Below are 18,043 nucleotides of genomic sequence, written 5' to 3'. Positions count from 1 at the left end.
TGGTGAGTAGTGTGAGATTGCCGGAGCAGAAGCTACGTAGGATCAGGTTAACAACTCTAGAAGCTTTTTTGGCGATATTGTTGCAATGGGCTTTAGCACTTAGGTAATTTGATATTAGTATTCCAAGGTCTTTTACTGAGTGGGGGGTTGGCTGTGAGATTTTGTTTATTCAGTTTATATATGATGCTTGGATTCTTTTTGCCGATGTGGAGGGTAGAGCATTTGTTGGTTGATATTTGAAGTTGGTAAGTGTTAGACCAATCTGAGACAAAGTCAAGGTCTTTTTGGAGAGTAGATGTGTTGTCCGTGTTGAAAAGTTTTACATCGTTGGCGAAAAGAACACAGTTGCTTCTGATATGATCGCAGAGGTCTTTGATGTAGAGCAGTGTTTCCCAAACTTTTTTGAGCCGCGGCACATTATTCATATTTTCAAAATTCTGGGGAACACTGAACGGGGGAGGGGGAGGGGGGACTAAAGAAAAGTTTGGACAAAAAAAATATCTCTTCCTCCATTTCACTCTATTTCTCCCTCCCTCTTTCTCTCTCTTCCTTCCTTCCCTTCTTTCTCTTTCTCCATCCCTCTTTCTTTCTTCCTCTCTTTTTTGCTCTCTTTCTCTCTCCCTCCTTCCCTCCCTCTATGTCTTTCCCTCTCCCTCCTTCCCCCCTCTCTTTCTCTCTCTCTCTTGCTTTCTTTCCCTCTCTTTCTCTTGCTTTCTTTCTCTCTCATTCTCTCTCCCCTCCTTTTTCTCTCTCTCTCTCTCTCGTTCACCACGCTAACAACAGAGAGAAAGAGAGAGAGAGAGCCGGAGAGAGAATGGAGGGCACCGTTGTCTTCGCCTCCGCCCGCCGGCTCTGCAGCTAAGAGGCAGCAGCCATCAGCCCCCTCGCCCTCCCAGACGTCCCCAGTGCCCGGCCACGCGCCGCCTCCCGTTAGCCCGGCCGACTTTTCCCTGCTGCCGTTTTCTCTTCATGGCATAAAGCAACACAGTCCCGGACTCCCGGATCGCTCGCTTCTCCGGTCAGCAAAGCCATCTGCCCAGGAAAGTGCCGCACCGGGCAGCCGGCTTGCTGGCCAGAGAAGCGAGCGATCCGGGAGTCCGGGACTGTGTGGCTTTGCGCCATGAAGAGAAAACGGCAGCAGGGAAAAGTCGGCCGGGCTAACGGGAGGCGGCACGTGGCCGGGCGCTGGGGACGTCTGGGAGGGCGAGGGGGTTGATGGTTGCTGCCTCTTAGTTGCAGAGCCGGCGGGCGGACGCGAAGACAACGGCGCCCTCCATTCTCTCCCCGGCGGCGGAGGAGAGGGGGCAGATTGCGCCCCAAGACAGGAGGCGGCGGCGGCGAGTGGGCGGATCGGGCGGGCAATGGGGAGGGCAGAGAAGCCAGGGGTGCGTTTGGCCGGAGGCACCGTGGGGAGGCAGGGGCGGCCGCGGCTCCCTTTACTCCTACTGCCGCACCTCCCCGCCCCTGCCTCCTTTTTCCCGCCTTCCTTCTTTGGGGCCCAGCAGGAGAGCGCCGGAAACAGCTGCATCGGGCAGCAGCCGGGGGACAGCTGCGAGTGGGAGCTCCAGGTCGGAGGCACTGGCGGTCCGGCACTGGCAGCACCCCGCCCAGCTGGAGCTTCCAAAGACTTCGCGGCACACCTGGCCGTGTCGGCACACCGGTTGGGAAACGCTGATGTAGAGAATGAAAAGAGTATGACCTAGTACGCTTCCCTGGGGAACGCCACTTTTGACAGGGACAGGGGAGGAAATGGCACTTCCAATTTTGACAACCTGTTGCCTATTTGACAGGAATGCAGTAATCCAGCTGTGGAGGAATCCTGAGATGCCATAGGATTTGAGTTTTAGGAGTAGTTTGTCATGGACCACTGAGTTGAAGGCTTTGCAAAAGTCAATATAAATTGCATCAATGGATTTTCCTTGATCTAGGTGGGTAGTCCATATGTTTTTGCAGTGAAGTAGTTGAAGGTTGCAGGATAATTTCTTTCTGAATCCAAATTGTTTGTTACAGAGTAGGTTATTAGATTCTAAGTAAAGGGTGATTGATTGATTTATAATTGATTCCATGATTTTACATGAGACGCAGCATAGTGATATTGGTCTGTAGTTATCAACGAGAGAAGGGTCTCCTTTTTTGAAGATGGGGATGACTACTGCTTTTGACCATAGCTTGGGGAATGTGCTGGTCCTGAAGGAGTTTTGGAAGATAATGCTTAGAGGTTCAGCTATAGCAGAATAAAGCTTTTTTTAGGAAGTATGCACAAAGACTGTCTGGTCCGACTGATAGGGAAGCTTTGAGATCACGGATTGCTTTTTCAATGCGATCTACAGTGAAGTCGATTTGGGTTAGGTTGTTGAGAGAGTTTGAGGTGCGATTTGCAAAGATGGGGGATGAGTCATTACTGTTAACAAAGACAGAGCCAAAAAAAAGAGTTGAAGAGGTTAGCTTTGGATGGATCATCATGGTATTCTTTGTTGTTGGTGTCGCGCTGGAAATTGCCAGCCCCCAACGACATTGAGAAACATCCAGTAGTTAGAGAGTTAATTCTGTCTAGTAAGATAGCTCCTCCTGTGTGATGTAACCTGTTTGCTCACATCCCCTCTTTCTGATGAAGAAGGGCGGTCTCTATCCAGAGTCCATTGTTCTTTCAAACTTTCCGGTCCATCTTTTCTTAGCTACAAGATGTGCCATCTTTGTCTCTCAAGACAATTATTATTTTATGCTTTTTAAATAAAGTAACTTGTTCATTCGAACATGCTTTGTCTGTACTTCAATACCCATCGCCTTTGGAAGCTCCCGGCTCACTCCTCACGGGCTGAGCGCCTTGTTTAAGGTAAGGGGTCTCTCCATCCCGACATGGTAGACAGAGTGACGGTTATTATTGAAGTAATAGACCCCGCTTACACCCCGTAAGCTTCCTAGGAATCTTCCCTCATGCCAGCGAAGAAGAAACGCAATCCTCTCACGCAATCCTACGTGGATTCCCTCACGAGCGAGCAGTTAGCCCAACTCAAGGAGACTATTCGTGTAACCGATAGTAAAAGGAATCCTACAATGTCTTTGCACGGTGAGAAGGAATGCCTTCCAGCTGACGACAGCATTCAACAAACTGTAAGTCTATCTTACTTGATTGATGATGTAGAAACCAGGGAAGAGGATTGTAAATCTACCCAGGGTGGTCCCTCCGGCAGTCTTTCCATTAATCCTAGCGACGATGAAGAGGAGGAGACGTTAACTCTCTTCCCCTCGCAATCATCTGCCACGCAGGTTAAGGCACAAGCCAAAACGAAGCACTTAGATGATTTCACCTCTCTCGCTTCTGCTAACATTAAGGGAACGTCCCTAAACTTGCAGAAAATTGAGGAACTCATTGAAAAGGATGAGAAGGAGATTCACGCATTAGAATCAGTCTGTCTCCACTTTGATAACTTACCTACTATGAAAAATATAGAGCAGCAAGAAATCTATTTCAGTTATTTAAAAAAGGCTGATAACGCCAGGACTGAATTACGATCTCTGAAGAAACTTCAGCTTAAACTTATTACAGAAAAGATGGAGGTTATGTCCCTGAGAGGTTCCACGTATGCACATTCTCCAAAGGGAGAGACAGAAGGAATCCATTCCTCCCACTCACCCCATGATAAGCATGCGCACATCATAAATCCTCCCATGGTCACACACTTCTTCCCGCCAGGCTCTAACATAGAACACATTCCTTTCGAGGAAGGGAGGGCTAACCAGCCCGAAGAAAAAAAAATGGTCCCTTTGCATTTTGAATCTGTTGACTACAGAGGGGGGAGGATTTCCCCCACTGCTACAAGTTACGCAACAGCGGCCACTAGTGGATGGAATGTCCGAAAGGAAAAGCCATTACCGGAAGCCAGACAGGGACTTTCCCAGGCAGATATGGCAGCTGAAATGCAGAGACAACAAGTTCCATTTGTTTCAGGTCCTTCTGTTTCATCGCAGAGGCCTCCAGTCTTTATTCCACAGATGCCTGTACAACTTCCCCAGGTGGGACAGCCACAAGGTTTGCCAGGAGGGGTTGGGGCTCAACCCCAACAACTCCAAGCGGTCCAGCTGACTGCATCAACAAGGCAGACCATCACCTCTTCTGCTCTGAAAGGTGAGTTTGTGCTGTTACCTAATGGACACAATTATCGGAAGTGGCTTCACAGAATAAATTTGTACCTACTGGCTCATGACATAGATGGGATCGCTCATAATCCCCCAGTAAGGCGCTGGACTGCAGAAGAAAGGGAAGCTGACATAAAAGCCAAGCTACTCATTCTTATGAGCATGGACTCACAATTGTCACAAAGATATGACACACGTGACATTACTTCTGCTCAGATACTAGAGTCAATAGACGGCATGTTTAGGCCAATATCAGATGAAGGCAATTTCATACTGATAGCCAAGTTTAATAACACTAAACTTCCAACAGGGGGCGAACTTGCACCTCACCTTTCTAAACTCCTTACTATGCATAAAGATTTAGAAGAAAGAGGATATCGCTATGATGATAATCAAGTAAATGCGGCTATTATAACTTCCCTTGGTCCTGAATGGAAGGAAGTTATTTACAAGTTCAGTATACTCCCACTGGCCCAGAAGACTACTCAGAGACTCTGTAACATGCTAACTGAAGAAGCAGAGTTGCTGAACACTGGCCTTAGACCTATGTCAGCAGCATTTAAATCTAACTTGGCCAAGGGCGGTCAGCAGAAAACAAGTACTCCAAAGTACTCACGCCAGAAACCTTTTAAGAAGGATGACACCCGCAAATCTCCTGATGTGCAAAGTGTGAAGTCTGGCGAGACTGATCATCCACCTTATCCAACCCAGCCTAAAGGCGCACACAAGAAAGGATCCAGAGGAAAGAGTTCTGGAGCTGCAAAGTCAACTCCCAAAGACTCAAAGGATGACAAACCTACTTATGTTGGTACCATCCACCTCAGCATTGTTCCTGACAAGAGTCCACTCTATGACATTCGTGAGTTATGGACCCTAGACAGCGGAGCAGCGGCACACATCGCGTACCGGAAGGAATCCTTCAGTGAGCTACACCCGACAGATGTCAAGGAAGTGTTTGGAGTTGGTGATCTACGTTCCAAGGTGGAAGGAAAAGGAAAAGTCTTCGTCAAAGAACTGGACTCCCTTATCTCAAATGTTTTCTACGTTCCAACTGCCAAGAACAACATCCTCAGTGGATATTGCCTGAGAGAAGAATTGAAGGTTGTAATAAACTTTGAACTTACTGACACTAACATTATCAAGGATGGCAAACTTCTTGCTACTGCCATCCCCATCAAAGGTGTCTTTTATTTGCAACCCAAACCTGCCAGCAAAGGTAGTGTAAGTATAAGCGTTCCAAAGGGCGTAAGCACAGGTCCAGAGAGAAACCCTGGTGCCACCGCTAGTTCAAAGGTTCCTAAAACCAATGAAACCCCTGAGGTTCCTAATGCTGTTAAAAATGTTAAACATATGTTAACAAATAAATCTTTTCATTCCAGGTGCATTCACAGATGGCATCGTCGCTTGGGGCATGCTTCTTACCCCGTCTTAGCAAAGATGTCTGAATATGTTGATGGTTTCACAATTGATGGGGCTTGCAAGGTTTACCTAGATTGTAAAATTTGTAATTCTGCCAAATCCCGGCACTCCCCAGTCCCCAAGATTGCTGTCCGGCTGTGTACACGCATCTTTGAATTGGTCCATACTGACGTTGTCGGTCCATTTCAGCCTACTGTTGGTAAACGTAAGTATTTCTTAACTGTAGTTGACAGTTACTCACGATTTGGCTATGTTTTTCTTTTAAAACAAAAATCAGAGGCGTTTGAGGCTTTTAAAGGCTTTGCTGCAGAGATACTTACCCAACACGACGTCTGGATCAAGCGGATTCAAAGTGATCGTGGAGGCGAATTTATGTCGCAACAGTTCCAAGGATGGATGGCCAGGAATGGAATCCGCCAGCAGACCTCATCACCCGGGACGCCACAGCAGAATGGTGTGTGCGAACGCAGGAACGGGATTCTGCAGACAATGTTTCGTTGTCTCATTGAGGATGCAAACGTGGACTTTTCATACTGGGGCGAAGCATTAAGGTATGCTAATTACATTGTTAACAGAACATGGAGCAGCGTCATTCAAGACACTCCTTATTACTTGCTCCATGGCAAGAAACCTGACATTCAAAATATTTACATTTTTGGTTGTTATGCCACTGTTAACATTCCAGTTGAACAGAGAAGAAAAGGAGGTCCTGTGTCAGAAAGAATGAGATTCATCGGCTTTGATGAAGTCTCCAAGTACCACAAATTTGCTGACTCTCATCACAGAGTTTACATTTCTAATTCAGCCAAATTTGAGGAAGACACAAATTGGTCCAGTATACATAGTAATGATACTTCAGTTTATTTTCCTAAGGAAGGTGTGCAGAGTCCTGATGCCCAGGGAGCTGTGCCAGATGTTCCTGATGTTCCAGATGATGAACAGCCTTCGACAGTTGCCGAGGAAACCTCTGGTGATGAACTTGAAGGCGGAGATGATGATGAAGGATGGGCCAGCGTTCCAAGACGTTCCAAGAGAACTACCAAGGAACTCCTCCAAAGAGATTTGCACAGCAAGTATCTGACTCTCCTTATCTTTTCATGTGTAACAATCTTACACTTCCACCTGATCATTTTCACCAGATCAAACTTTTGCCTGACTCTGAACAAGAAAAATGGCATGAGGCTATGGAACATGAACTGGACTGTTTAAAGAAACTTAATGTGTTCCAAAAGGTGGAGCCTCCTAACAAGAAGAAAGTCATTGGCACACGCTGGGTGTATAAAGTCAAACAAAAACCTAATGAGGAAAAGCTGTATAAAGCTAGACTCGTAGCTCAAGGATTCTCTCAAGTTTATCCGGATGACTACACTGACACATACTCACCCACAGTCAGAAATGAAAGTGTCAAGATTGCCCTAATCACTGCTGTTGCTTTGGGTTTAGAGGTTTTTCAGTTCGATGTAGAGACTGCCTATTTGAACGCTGATCTGAATGAAGAGATCTACGTCAAGGGTGCTCCCGGATTCCAGAACCGAGAAGGAGAGGTTTGGTCTCTCAGCAAGTCTTTATATGGCCTCAAGCAGAGCGCCCTCTGCTGGTACAAATTATTATCCCAAAAGCTAAATTCAATGGGCTTTATTAAGTCCGAATCTGATGGATGCGTGTTCACAAAAGGGCAAGGTAAGACTTATGAAATTGTTCTTGTTTATGTTGATGATATTGTTTATGTGGGTCTCAATGAAAGCAATAGTCAAACTTTTGCTAAGGGCCTTGAGAAACATTTCACCTTGAAAAGCCTAGGGCATATCAATGATTATCTAGGTGTTCAGTTTGAGAAAACTGAGAAGGGGTTCTCTCTTTCACAAGAAAGTAAGGTTGACCAGCTTTTGCAAAATTGTAACATGTCTGATGCGCATACTTGTCGTTCTCCTATGCAAACTGACTTTTACAGGTTAACCCGAGAAGAATATCCTGATTTTGAGAACAAAACATTGTACCGGTCAGTGATTGGATCGCTATTGTACATCAGCAGCTGGACGAGACCTGACATTTCACTGAGTGTGAATCTACTGTCCAGATACGTTGGGAAAGCTACCACGTTTCATTGGTCTTGCATAAAGAAGCTGCTCAAATACATGAAGCTCACGAAAGGCAAGAAGCTGTACCTTGAGCCAGATCATGTTGGGTACCCTGAAGTGATTTGTTATGCTGATGCTGACTGGGCAAGTGACACAGAAACACGAAAAAGTACTTCTGGTTATATCATGTTTTTAAATGGTTGTCCTTTCTTTTGGAAAGTTAGGCAGCAGAAGTTTATTTCTTGCTCTTCAACTGAATCTGAATATGCATGTGTTTCTGATTGCTGTAATGCATTAATGTCTCTTTTCCCTCTCATTGATAGTATTTGGAAAGGTCCTATGACACCAATTGTTATTATGGAGGATAATATTTCAGTTGAATTCATTGCTGAAGCTGAATTTGTTGGAGCTCGTTCACGGCACATTCACATCCGGTATCAAAATATCAGAGAGAAGGTGAAAGATGGTTTCGTGAAATTTCAGTATGTGGCTACTACTGAGCAGATCGCTGACTTGCTGAATAAGCCATTGCCAGCTGATCAACATGAATACCTCACCAACAAAATGTGCCTTAAGTGAATTGATGTCTTGATGTCCTGATGTCCCTCTTGTCTCTGATGACTGACAAAGAAGGGGTGTCGCGCTGGAAATTGCCAGCCCCCAACGACATTGAGAAACATCCAGTAGTTAGAGAGTTAATTCTGTCTAGTAAGATAGCTCCTCCTGTGTGATGTAACCTGTTTGCTCACATCCCCTCTTTCTGATGAAGAAGGGCGGTCTCTATCCAGAGTCCATTGTTCTTTCAAACTTTCCGGTCCATCTTTTCTTAGCTACAAGATGTGCCATCTTTGTCTCTCAAGACAATTATTATTTTATGCTTTTTAAATAAAGTAACTTGTTCATTCGAACATGCTTTGTCTGTACTTCAATACCCATCGCCTTTGGAAGCTCCCGGCTCACTCCTCACGGGCTGAGCGCCTTGTTTAAGGTAAGGGGTCTCTCCATCCCGACAGTTGGGTCCTAAGAGAGGTGGAATAGGTCTAGAGTCATTGAGTTTGTTGTTGACAAAGTTGTAGAAGGCTTGGTTAGATTTGGTGTGAAGGAGGTTTTCCTCTTGTTTGCTGTGATAGTTGAGACATTCTGCTTTTAGTTTTTGGCATATGCTTTTGTAGTGGCTTTTGAAGTTCGTTACTTGGCCTTTTTTGCTTTTACATCAGAGAGATCTTTTTTTGGTTTGTAGTTTCTTTATCGAGACAGGTAAGTTATTTTTTCTTTTACCTCTGGATGAAGTGAGTGGTGCATGTAGTCCGATAAGTCTTTTAATTTGGAGTAAGAACATGTTGTAGAGATCATCAATGGTGTTGCAGTTAGAGAACAAAGATTGCCAGTTAAGAATTGAGAGACTGGCATCATTGAATTCATAGTTGGCTTTCCTAAAATTGTACTTAGGTGTCACGTTATTCAGGTGAGTGTTAGGATGGTGTAGATTGAGGTTGAAGTTAATCATACTATGATCGCTGTTGGAGAAGGGTTCTTTTATATGCAGTCCATAGATAGCGCTTTTGCTATTACAGAATATGAGGTCAAGACAGCTGTTGAGTCTGGTATTGTTTGATACTAATTGTTCAAGTCCCAAGCTGTTGACGGCGTTGTAAAGGGCAGTATGTATAGGTTCTGTGGAGCATTCTTTTAGAGTCCAGTTGATGTGTGGTAGGTTGAGGTCACCAAGGAAGATAATGGGATAGGGGCAGGAGGTTGCCCACGTTAATAGGGAGGTTAATTTTGTTGCATGAGTAATGTCGTAATTTGGAGCTCTGTAGCAAAGTAGGAAGCGGAGTGTAGTATTGAGGGAAAGATCACATATTAAGGTTTCAGGAAGGATAAGATCATGTGCAACTTGGATATTTTTTAGATTGAGTGAATTTTTATAGAATATAGCTACACCACCTCCTCTGCGGGATTCACGGTCAGACCGGAAAACAAGGTAGTTACTTGGTGTGATGATGGAGTCAGGATAGGATGTATTCAGCCATGTTTCACAAACAAAGATTATGTCAAATATGTTGGTGTCAAGTAGGAGGAGGAATTCAGACAACTTGTTGATAATACTTCTTGCATTGATTAGTTTACATTTGAGATTGAATTTGTGTTCAGGAATGAAATTGGATTGAGTTGAATTGAAATTGGATTAAATTGAGGTAGTAAGGGGCGCGCTTTTCTATTCTTTGTTGGAAGTGCTGGGGATGTCCATTTGTTGGTAAGGGATGGTAGGTAGAGAAAGTGTAGATAGTTGAGGAGGGACAGTGGGTTGGGAGATGAAGGGAGAGTTGTGGGGTTTGGTTCTGATGCATTCAGAGAAGTAGTCTATGTATAGGTTAGTTTCACCATGATCACGACATCTCTTAAGTTTGGCCCGTAGTTCTTGAGAGCGGATATGTTGAAGTAGAGTTGGATCTGGTCTGGATATGAGTTTGTGGTATTTGGCGTTATTTCTGGCGATGGAGTTCATGGTCTTGATCAGCTGTCCCCAAACTACGGCCCGCGGGCCGGATGCGGCCCGCTGAGGCAATTTATCAGGCCCGCAGGGAACGCAGGAGATTTTATCAATACATATAAGCTCCCGAATCTCCTGTCCATTCACCGCGGTCTGCTGCTGAGCAAGGAGGCGGTGCAGAGGCAAGGTACAGGCCCACTTTCCTCCCCGCCCCTTGCCTCTGCACCGTCTCTTCCTCACCTCATCCTCCGCGGTGAATGGACAGGAGATTCAGGAACCCCCCTGAATTTGCCCGAACGGAGGCGGCGGTGGCTTCAAGGGACCAACAGCTGGTCCTTCTCGGCGCTGCGTTTCTGCAGCCTCCAAGCTCTGCTGTTGTCCCCGGGCACTGTTACCTCTAAGCTGCGCTGAGAGAGAAAGAGAGAGAGAGCGGAGGACGGCTTGCCGGTCCACGGCCCCCTGGATGAGCGGCCCCGCATGGCCCCAGCAGCGGATTTTGCCGTCACCTCTGCCCACATCCGGCGCTCCAGCAAAGAGGCAGCAGCCACATCCACCCTTTTGCCCTCCACGGCGCCCGGCCCCAGGCCACCGCCACCTCCTCCTCCCAGTAGCGGGCCCGACCTCTTCCTGCAGGAACGGGTGGTGGGGTGGAAGTGGTTGGACTTATCTACACGTGCGCCTGCTGACTTGGAAGAGGGGAAAGAAAAAAAATCTGCGTCTCCAAAGAGGGGGGGGAAAGAAAGAAAAAAAAGAGCTCCAACTTGGCGGAAGGCAGGAGGGGAGAACCGAGTGTGCTGCAGCAAGTTTGCTTGGCGAAAAGGCGGCTACTCCTTTCTGGGGCTTTTTTTTCTTCCCTGAGCGTGCTGCAGCAAGTTTGCTTAGCTTTCTGGGGCTTTTTTTTCTCCCCCTCCACCACCCCTTTCCGAATGTTGTTTGCCGCTTAGGAGTGACCCTCTCTTGGGCTTGTTGTGGATGCAGCGCAGATGACATTCAGACAGGGGTGGTGGAGGGGGAGAAAAAAAAGCCCCAGAAAGCCAAGCAAACTTGCTGCAGCACGCTCGGTTCCGCCAAGTTGGAGCTCTTTTTTTCTTTCTTTTTCCCCCCTCCCCTCTTTGGAGGCGCAGATTTTTTTCTTTCCCCTCTTCCCAGTCAGCAGGCGCGTGTGTAGATAAGTCCAACCACTTCCACCCCACCACCCGTTCCTGCAGGAAGAGGTCGGGCGCGCTACCAGGAGGCGGAGGCGGTGTGGGGCTGGGCGCTGGGCACCGTGGAGGGCGAAGGGGTGGACGTGACTGTGCCTCTTAGCTGGAGAGCCGGACGGGGGCGGAGGCGATGGCGAAGTCCGGTACTCTCCGCTCTCTCTCTCTCTGTCTCTCAGCACAGCTTAGAAGTAACTGCCCGAGGACAGCAGCGGAGCTTGGAAGCTGCAGCAATGCAGCACCAAGAAGGACCGTGTGTTGGTCCTTTGAAACCGCCTCCGCCTCCGTTTGGGTGAATTCAGGGGGAGAGGGGTGGACGTGACTGTGCCTCTTAGCTGGAGAGCCGGGCGGAGGCGACGGCGAAGTCCAGTGCTGGGACCATGCAGAGCTGCTCATCCAGGGGGCCGTGGACCGGCAAGCCACCCTCCGCTCTCTCTTTCTCTCTCTGTTGCCAGCGTGGTGTATGAGAGAGAGAGAGAAAAAGGAGGGGAAAGAGAAAGAAAGCAAGATAGAGAGAAAGAAAGCAAGAGAGAGAAAGAGGGAGAGATAGAGAGGGAGAGAGAAAGAGGGAGAGATAGAAATAGAGTGAGAGAGAGAAAGAGAAAAATGAGAAAATTATGGAGAGAAAACGAGGGAGAGCAAAATGAAACAAATGAGAGAGAAGGAAGAAAAGTGAGGGAAGAGAGGTGGAGAGGAAGGAGGGAGGGAAGGAAGGAGAAATGGAGGGAGTTTCTTGATTTAAGTTTAAATTTACATGTTAATAAAAATGTATAAATTACTTTATTACTTAATTACTTCTTATTTTAAATATTGTATTTGTTCCCATTTTGTTTTTTACTTTAAATAAGATGTGCAGTGTGCATAGGAATTTGTTCATAGGTTTTTTTTTATAGTCCGGCCCTCCAACAGTCTGAGGGACAGTAAACTGGCCCCCTGTGTAAAAAGTTTGGGGACCCCTGGTCTTGATCAACTGTTGTTTGGTAGTTTCACTTTTGCAGAATATTCTGCAAAATTGGGGAGCCATTGATCCATCACTGTACCTAAGTACAAGGCCGTTTCTAATGACCTCTAAGATGTCATCAGGGGCAATTGTTTGAGGATGCTGGTTGCGGATGATATTACGTATATTTGTTAAATCAGTTTCCACATTTTCCTCTAGGCCAAATAGGATGGCGTTCTGACTTTTTTGTTCACGTTCCATGGCATCTTTCACCAGGGTGGAGATGTCGGTAGTAGGGTTTGGAGGTAGAGGTTTTGGTGGCCTAGGTGGGGTATAAAGTGGTGGTGGTGGGGTGGTGTAGGGTATTTGTTTTGGTGTTTCAGCGTTTATCAGATCTTGGATGTTTTTTTCTATGGAGGCAAGCCATTGTTCCATGTGTATGATTGTTGAGTTTTACAGACTGCTGTTAGGATTACATTGGACAAATTGCTGAAGGAGTCTGGTTTTGGAGTACAAAATGGGCAGAAATAGTAGAATGAAGGATTATCTTGGAGAAAAGTGGTGACATGTTTATTTATGTTAAGGCAGGTACGGTGAGCTGATTTTTTGCAGGAGTGACATTTTATAAATCCTTCTTGTATATTAATAGTGTTGTTGCATATAAAGTAAATGTTATCAGAATTATTTACTTGGGATTTTTTCTTGCTTGGCATAGTTGCTGGGGTGAGGCTTAAAAATCTACTTGTTGATTGTTGATTGCTTGACTTGGTTGTATGTCCTGTTGAGATTTTGAATGAGAAAAATTTAGACGTGACTGCTAGGTTCCTTTGCAGCCACTGGGGGGGTTGGGGGTGGTGGAGTGTCCTGTAGAGATCTTAAAGCTGTTGAATGAGGAAGGTTTTTAGATGTGACTTCTGAGTTACTTTACAGCCACTAGGGAGGGTTGGAGCATCACTGCTAGATGAGTGATTAAAATTAGGAAGAACGTATTTACAGAGACCAGGGGGGATCACTTGGTCTTTGTTAAATTAGTGAGCCACGTGGTAATGGCGATCACCCTATTTATGTGTGGAGGCAGTTGCTCGGATCAGTTTTTCAGCTTTGAGAAGGCACAGACGTTTTATGATCTGCAGAAGGCTTTCCTTTTGTCTCCCGTCTACCCAGGTCAGTTTGTAGGGCTGGGGAACTGGCTGCGCTTTCTGCAAGATTCAGTTGAAAGTTGCAGGGCTTGAAAGGCTTCAAAGCTATGAGGCTGGAGACAAACAGCAGCTTCTGCCTATTCCCTTTGATATTCGTTGTTTGGAAAGTGAAAATTTCCCAAAAGTTGTGGAGACTCCCTGGTAACTCTGCTGGGCTTTTAGAAATCATCTGGGAAGCGCCGGAGAGGGAATTGGGGCTCTTCGCGGTTCACCTTTTACCCACCTAGTTCAGATCGCAGGGCTGGAGAAACGACTGCGCTTCGTTAAAGCTTCTCCCTCCCTCCGATTGGATCTTATCTCTCCCTCTCTTTGGTGCGGAACGTACCTCTGTTTGGTGTCTTGTAGCGAAGTCCGAGATTTGTTATCGCTTGCTTTGCTGCTCCTTGTGGGTTGTTGATGTAGCTTTTGCTTGGAAAGCACTGTTCCTTTTAGATAAATTGGACCTAATTCACTAGCTACTATCCTGATTTTATCCTGTTATAATTTGGATATTTTTTTTAGCTTATTTCCTATTTTTAACCTATTTTGACCTAGCGTTAGGACTAGTGATGAGACTGAACATCTGCCTGGATCGCCATTTTAGGTTCATTGCACAATATTGGAAACAGGAAACAATACCATCCAAAAGAAGCTTGATTAAAAAGATCCTTGATTGCACAGAAGCAGATAAGATGACAATGGAACTCAAGGAACAAGAAGATACGAAGTGTTACGAAGTATGGAAAGAATTCTACGAATGGCTTAAAAAAAGATGGGAAAGGAAACTGTATAAAAGACTTGTGAATAAGTTTAAAAGGGTTTAAACATTTTAGATTTATTTAAGAATTTTGCAATAACTGACTATATGTGAGAGTAGATAGGAAAAGAGGATTGAAGAATATAAATTATTTGAAATCTGGTTATACTTATGTCCAAGTAGTATCTTCTGATAGTATTCATTGTGTGATAAACCCGGAAGTTTAAACTAAGCTGTCAATGAGACAGCAGGGGTGGGTTGAGTTATGTACAGTCTGTCTTTGTTTTGTCTATGGTTTTCTCTTTCACTTACCCTTTTTTGCCTGTTTTGATGATGAATGTAAAGATTCAATGATTGAGAAAATGTCCCTTTAAATGTATATATTTGAAATACAATTCTTTTTTTTTTAATTAAAAAAAAGATTAGTCTGGCATGATCTGTTTTTGACAAATGTTGGCTTTTTGGTTATTACTTTGTTTGCTTCTAGGTGTTCGTTGACTCGTTGTTTGATTACCTTTTCCAAGATATAATATATCTGTTAATGTATATTGTAACTGCATTGGTCTAGGATGTTTGTTGATGGTTAACTAATTATCCTTTGATGTTTTTCAAACTGTATACTGCCAAGACAATTCTCCCCAATTCTGCACTTACAATTCAATTTTCCATTCTCAAAAGTTTTACTGTATATCTTTATTGTATATCTTTTAGGAGTTTTTTCATAGAACAAGTGGTCAATGGTAAAAAAAAGATTCATAGAAAAAGACAAATATAGTTCAAACTAATATTCATAAGAAGAGTTAAAAATACTTCCTGAAGTGTATCTAATATACAGCACTGTGCTTACCTCCAGATCTTCTGAGAAAAATCATATTTGTACTTAAAGAACAAAACTTTTATTATTTCATATGTGACAGGCATAATAACACTATATACCTAGGCAAGGGCAAGAACGTTTTTGTAAGCAATCAAACAAAGACAAAATCATATTTAAGAAATGGTTTAAAAATCAAAGAGAAAATTCTTCAAACATCTGCAGGGCAAAGCCATTTTATGAACCACCTACACAAGGCCATCAAGGTGCTTGTATAATGGTGAGCAGAAAGAACAAACTATTATATCATTGCTGCATTGTGTGAAAATATTAAATCAAAAGCAACAAATCACGTAGCCTATAGCTATAACCTATGAAGGTGGTCTAAATGTTAATTATCTAATTGTATACCAGTGGTATCCTATTTTATCAAACCTCCATATTTTTATAAAAACAAAAATAACCTTCAAATTGGATAGTTTGGGTATATTCCTGCACTGCATAACTATTTTTTCCTCAATATATTATTCCTGGAATGAAAAAAAAGATTGCTGAAGTGTCAGGAAAGAATGAGAGAATTGCAATTTCATTTTGTAAAATTCAGTGAATTGAGATCATGGTATTAGAAAATAAAAATCTTGTCTCAAAGTACTCTAAAACTTAATTGATTTGGTATCCTCCACACACTAAATTTACCATCCTTCAATTTTTCATGCTTTTCAAACAAGTGAGAATTGTAATGGATCAAATATGAATCACAGCTATGATAATGTTCAATAATGGTTATGATTAGTAAATTCTGTTTCAGCTTTTTATTTCATTTATCGCATTTAGAAATTTTCCATATTCTTACAGAGGGAATCTGGATAGTGTACAAATATAATGTAATTAAAAGAGAATAAAAACATAAAATCTGAATATAAAAATGTAAAGAGAGACAAAGTTAGTTAAAAGTTGAGATTAAAAGTTAATTAAAAGGTGGGAGCATATGTAAATTCTGACAAGCCTCACAGCTGCTTGATTTTCTCTACTCCAAACAAGAATGCAGATATTTTTGAAAAGCCAAGTAGCTTCGGCTGTTAGTGGAAAAATGTTCCAAAGGACAGTAACACCAGAAAAGTCTCTTCTTAGCTCTTTCCAGTCATAATTCTTTAATTAACAAGATCCTTTATGGGCAGTTAACCCAATGCCAATGTTTTACATGCACATAAATTATTATGGAAATTTAATCCAAAATTAATCTTTGGATTAACATAGTTAGCTTTATAATCAAGTAAATGTAAATGTTTGGCCCTAACTCAACAATTATTCATTATATTGTATTGTTTCATTTACAGTATTATGAAAGTCTGAACGATTTGGTAGCAGCCCCTGCACCAATTCCACCTCTCCTTGTAACTGGAGAGCCAGGCTCCGGAAAATCTCTCCTTTTATCAAAATGGTATTGTACATCTTGTTTTTAAAAAACTATTTCTAGAAAATGTATGTTTTAAAAAAATGTTTTCCTCCTTCATCAAATACCAAGCTGTACATGCATGTTTAGATATGCATTCATGTGCATTCTCGATTTCCTTTAAATGCTGCTTTACTAGCCACTTCATAACACAGATATAATATGCTAAACCAGTTGACATAGTATTAATGAATCACTACATCTATACTATTTATATTACAGTGGTACTTCAAGATACGAACCCCTCGTCTTACGAACAACTCGTGATACGAACCCGGGGTTCAGAAAAATTTTGCCTCTTCTTACGAACTTTTTTTGAGTTACGAACCGGCGTTCGGAGACTGCTGGGAAGCCGCGCGGCTGTTTTAAAAGGTGACAGCCGGGCGGCGGGGCTTCCCAGAAGCCTCCCGAACGCCGGTTCGTAACTCGAAAAAAGTTCGTAAGAAGAGGCAAAATTTTTCTGAACCCCGGGTTCGGTTCGGGAGGTTGCTGGGAAGCCCCCCAGCGCGGCTGTCACCTTTTAAAACAGCCGCGCGGCTTCCCAGCTGTCTCCGAACGCCAAACGCAGAAGTTTGGGTTCGGTGTTCGGCTTCGGGAGACAGCTGGGAAGCCGCACGGCTGTTTTAAAAGGTGACAGCCGCGCTGGGGGGGCTTCCCAGCACCCCCCCAAACCCCGAACTTTTGCCGAACTTCCGGGTTCGGGGTTCGGGGGGGTGCTGGAAAGCCCCCCAGCACGGCTGTCACCTTTTAAAACAGCCGCGCGGCTTCCCAGATTTCTCCCGAAGCCGAACGCGGAAGTTCGGGTTTGGCATTCGGCTTTGGGAGACAGCTGGGAAGCCGCACGGCTGTTTTAAAGGTGACCGCCGCGCTGGGGGGCTTCCCATCCCCCCCCCGAACCCCGAACTTTTGCCGAACTTCCGGGTTTGGGGTTTGGGGGGTGCTGGGAAGCCCCCCAGGCCGGCTGTCACCTTTTAAAACAGCCGCGCGGCTTCCCAGCAGTCGCCGAACACCGTTTTTTTGCGGGGGGTTTTTTGGTTGCACGGATTAATTGACTTTACATTGTTTCCTATGGGAAACAATGTTTCGTCTTACGAACCTTTCGTCTTACGAACCTCCTCCTTGCACCAATTAAGTTCGTATCATGAGGTATTACTGTATATGCAATGTGCTCTGTCATAAGATTTTGGCTGCCCTCCCCCCTCCATTTGCTCCCCAGAGTTCTTTTGCAGAGAGTTAGCCAGGTTCTGTATATTACATATTTGTTAACTTTATCACGGACTCTTCTTCATCTAGGTTTTCAAGATCCTCAACCAGCTATCCTTGTGACTATTCCCGACATTTTATTTTGGTGGGAATGTTGTTCAGCAGGGAAAGGAAGAAAAAATATTTCACCTGTGCAGTGACATAATTTAGTTGCATTTCTTAGTGTTTTACTGTAATCTGTATAAGGTAAACCCATACAGATATTTAAAGTTTAAAATGTGTACATATACCACTATTTACTTTCTAAGGACTGTTAGTTTATTTACCTTAACTTCTTCCAGAATTTAAACTCTTATTGATGACCTCATTCA

General features: G+C 44.2%; 1 protein-coding gene across 1 annotated transcript in view; it reads left to right on the top strand.

Moving 5' to 3' along the window:
* Positions 1 to 18,043, top strand: part of NPHP3 (nephrocystin 3) — a 381,101-nt gene that overhangs the window by 143,888 nt on the left and 219,170 nt on the right. The window contains exon 10 of the mRNA XM_070726361.1: positions 16,354 to 16,457. Coding sequence (XP_070582462.1) covers positions 16,354 to 16,457 — 104 coding nt within the window. The remainder of the gene's footprint in view (positions 1 to 16,353; positions 16,458 to 18,043) is intronic.

This window comes from Erythrolamprus reginae, chromosome Z (assembly GCF_031021105.1).
Source record: "Erythrolamprus reginae isolate rEryReg1 chromosome Z, rEryReg1.hap1, whole genome shotgun sequence".
NCBI classification, from domain to species: Eukaryota; Metazoa; Chordata; class Lepidosauria; order Squamata; family Dipsadidae; genus Erythrolamprus; species Erythrolamprus reginae.
Note: the sequence above shows the minus strand (reverse complement) of the source record. Positions and strands in the feature narration are given on the sequence as shown.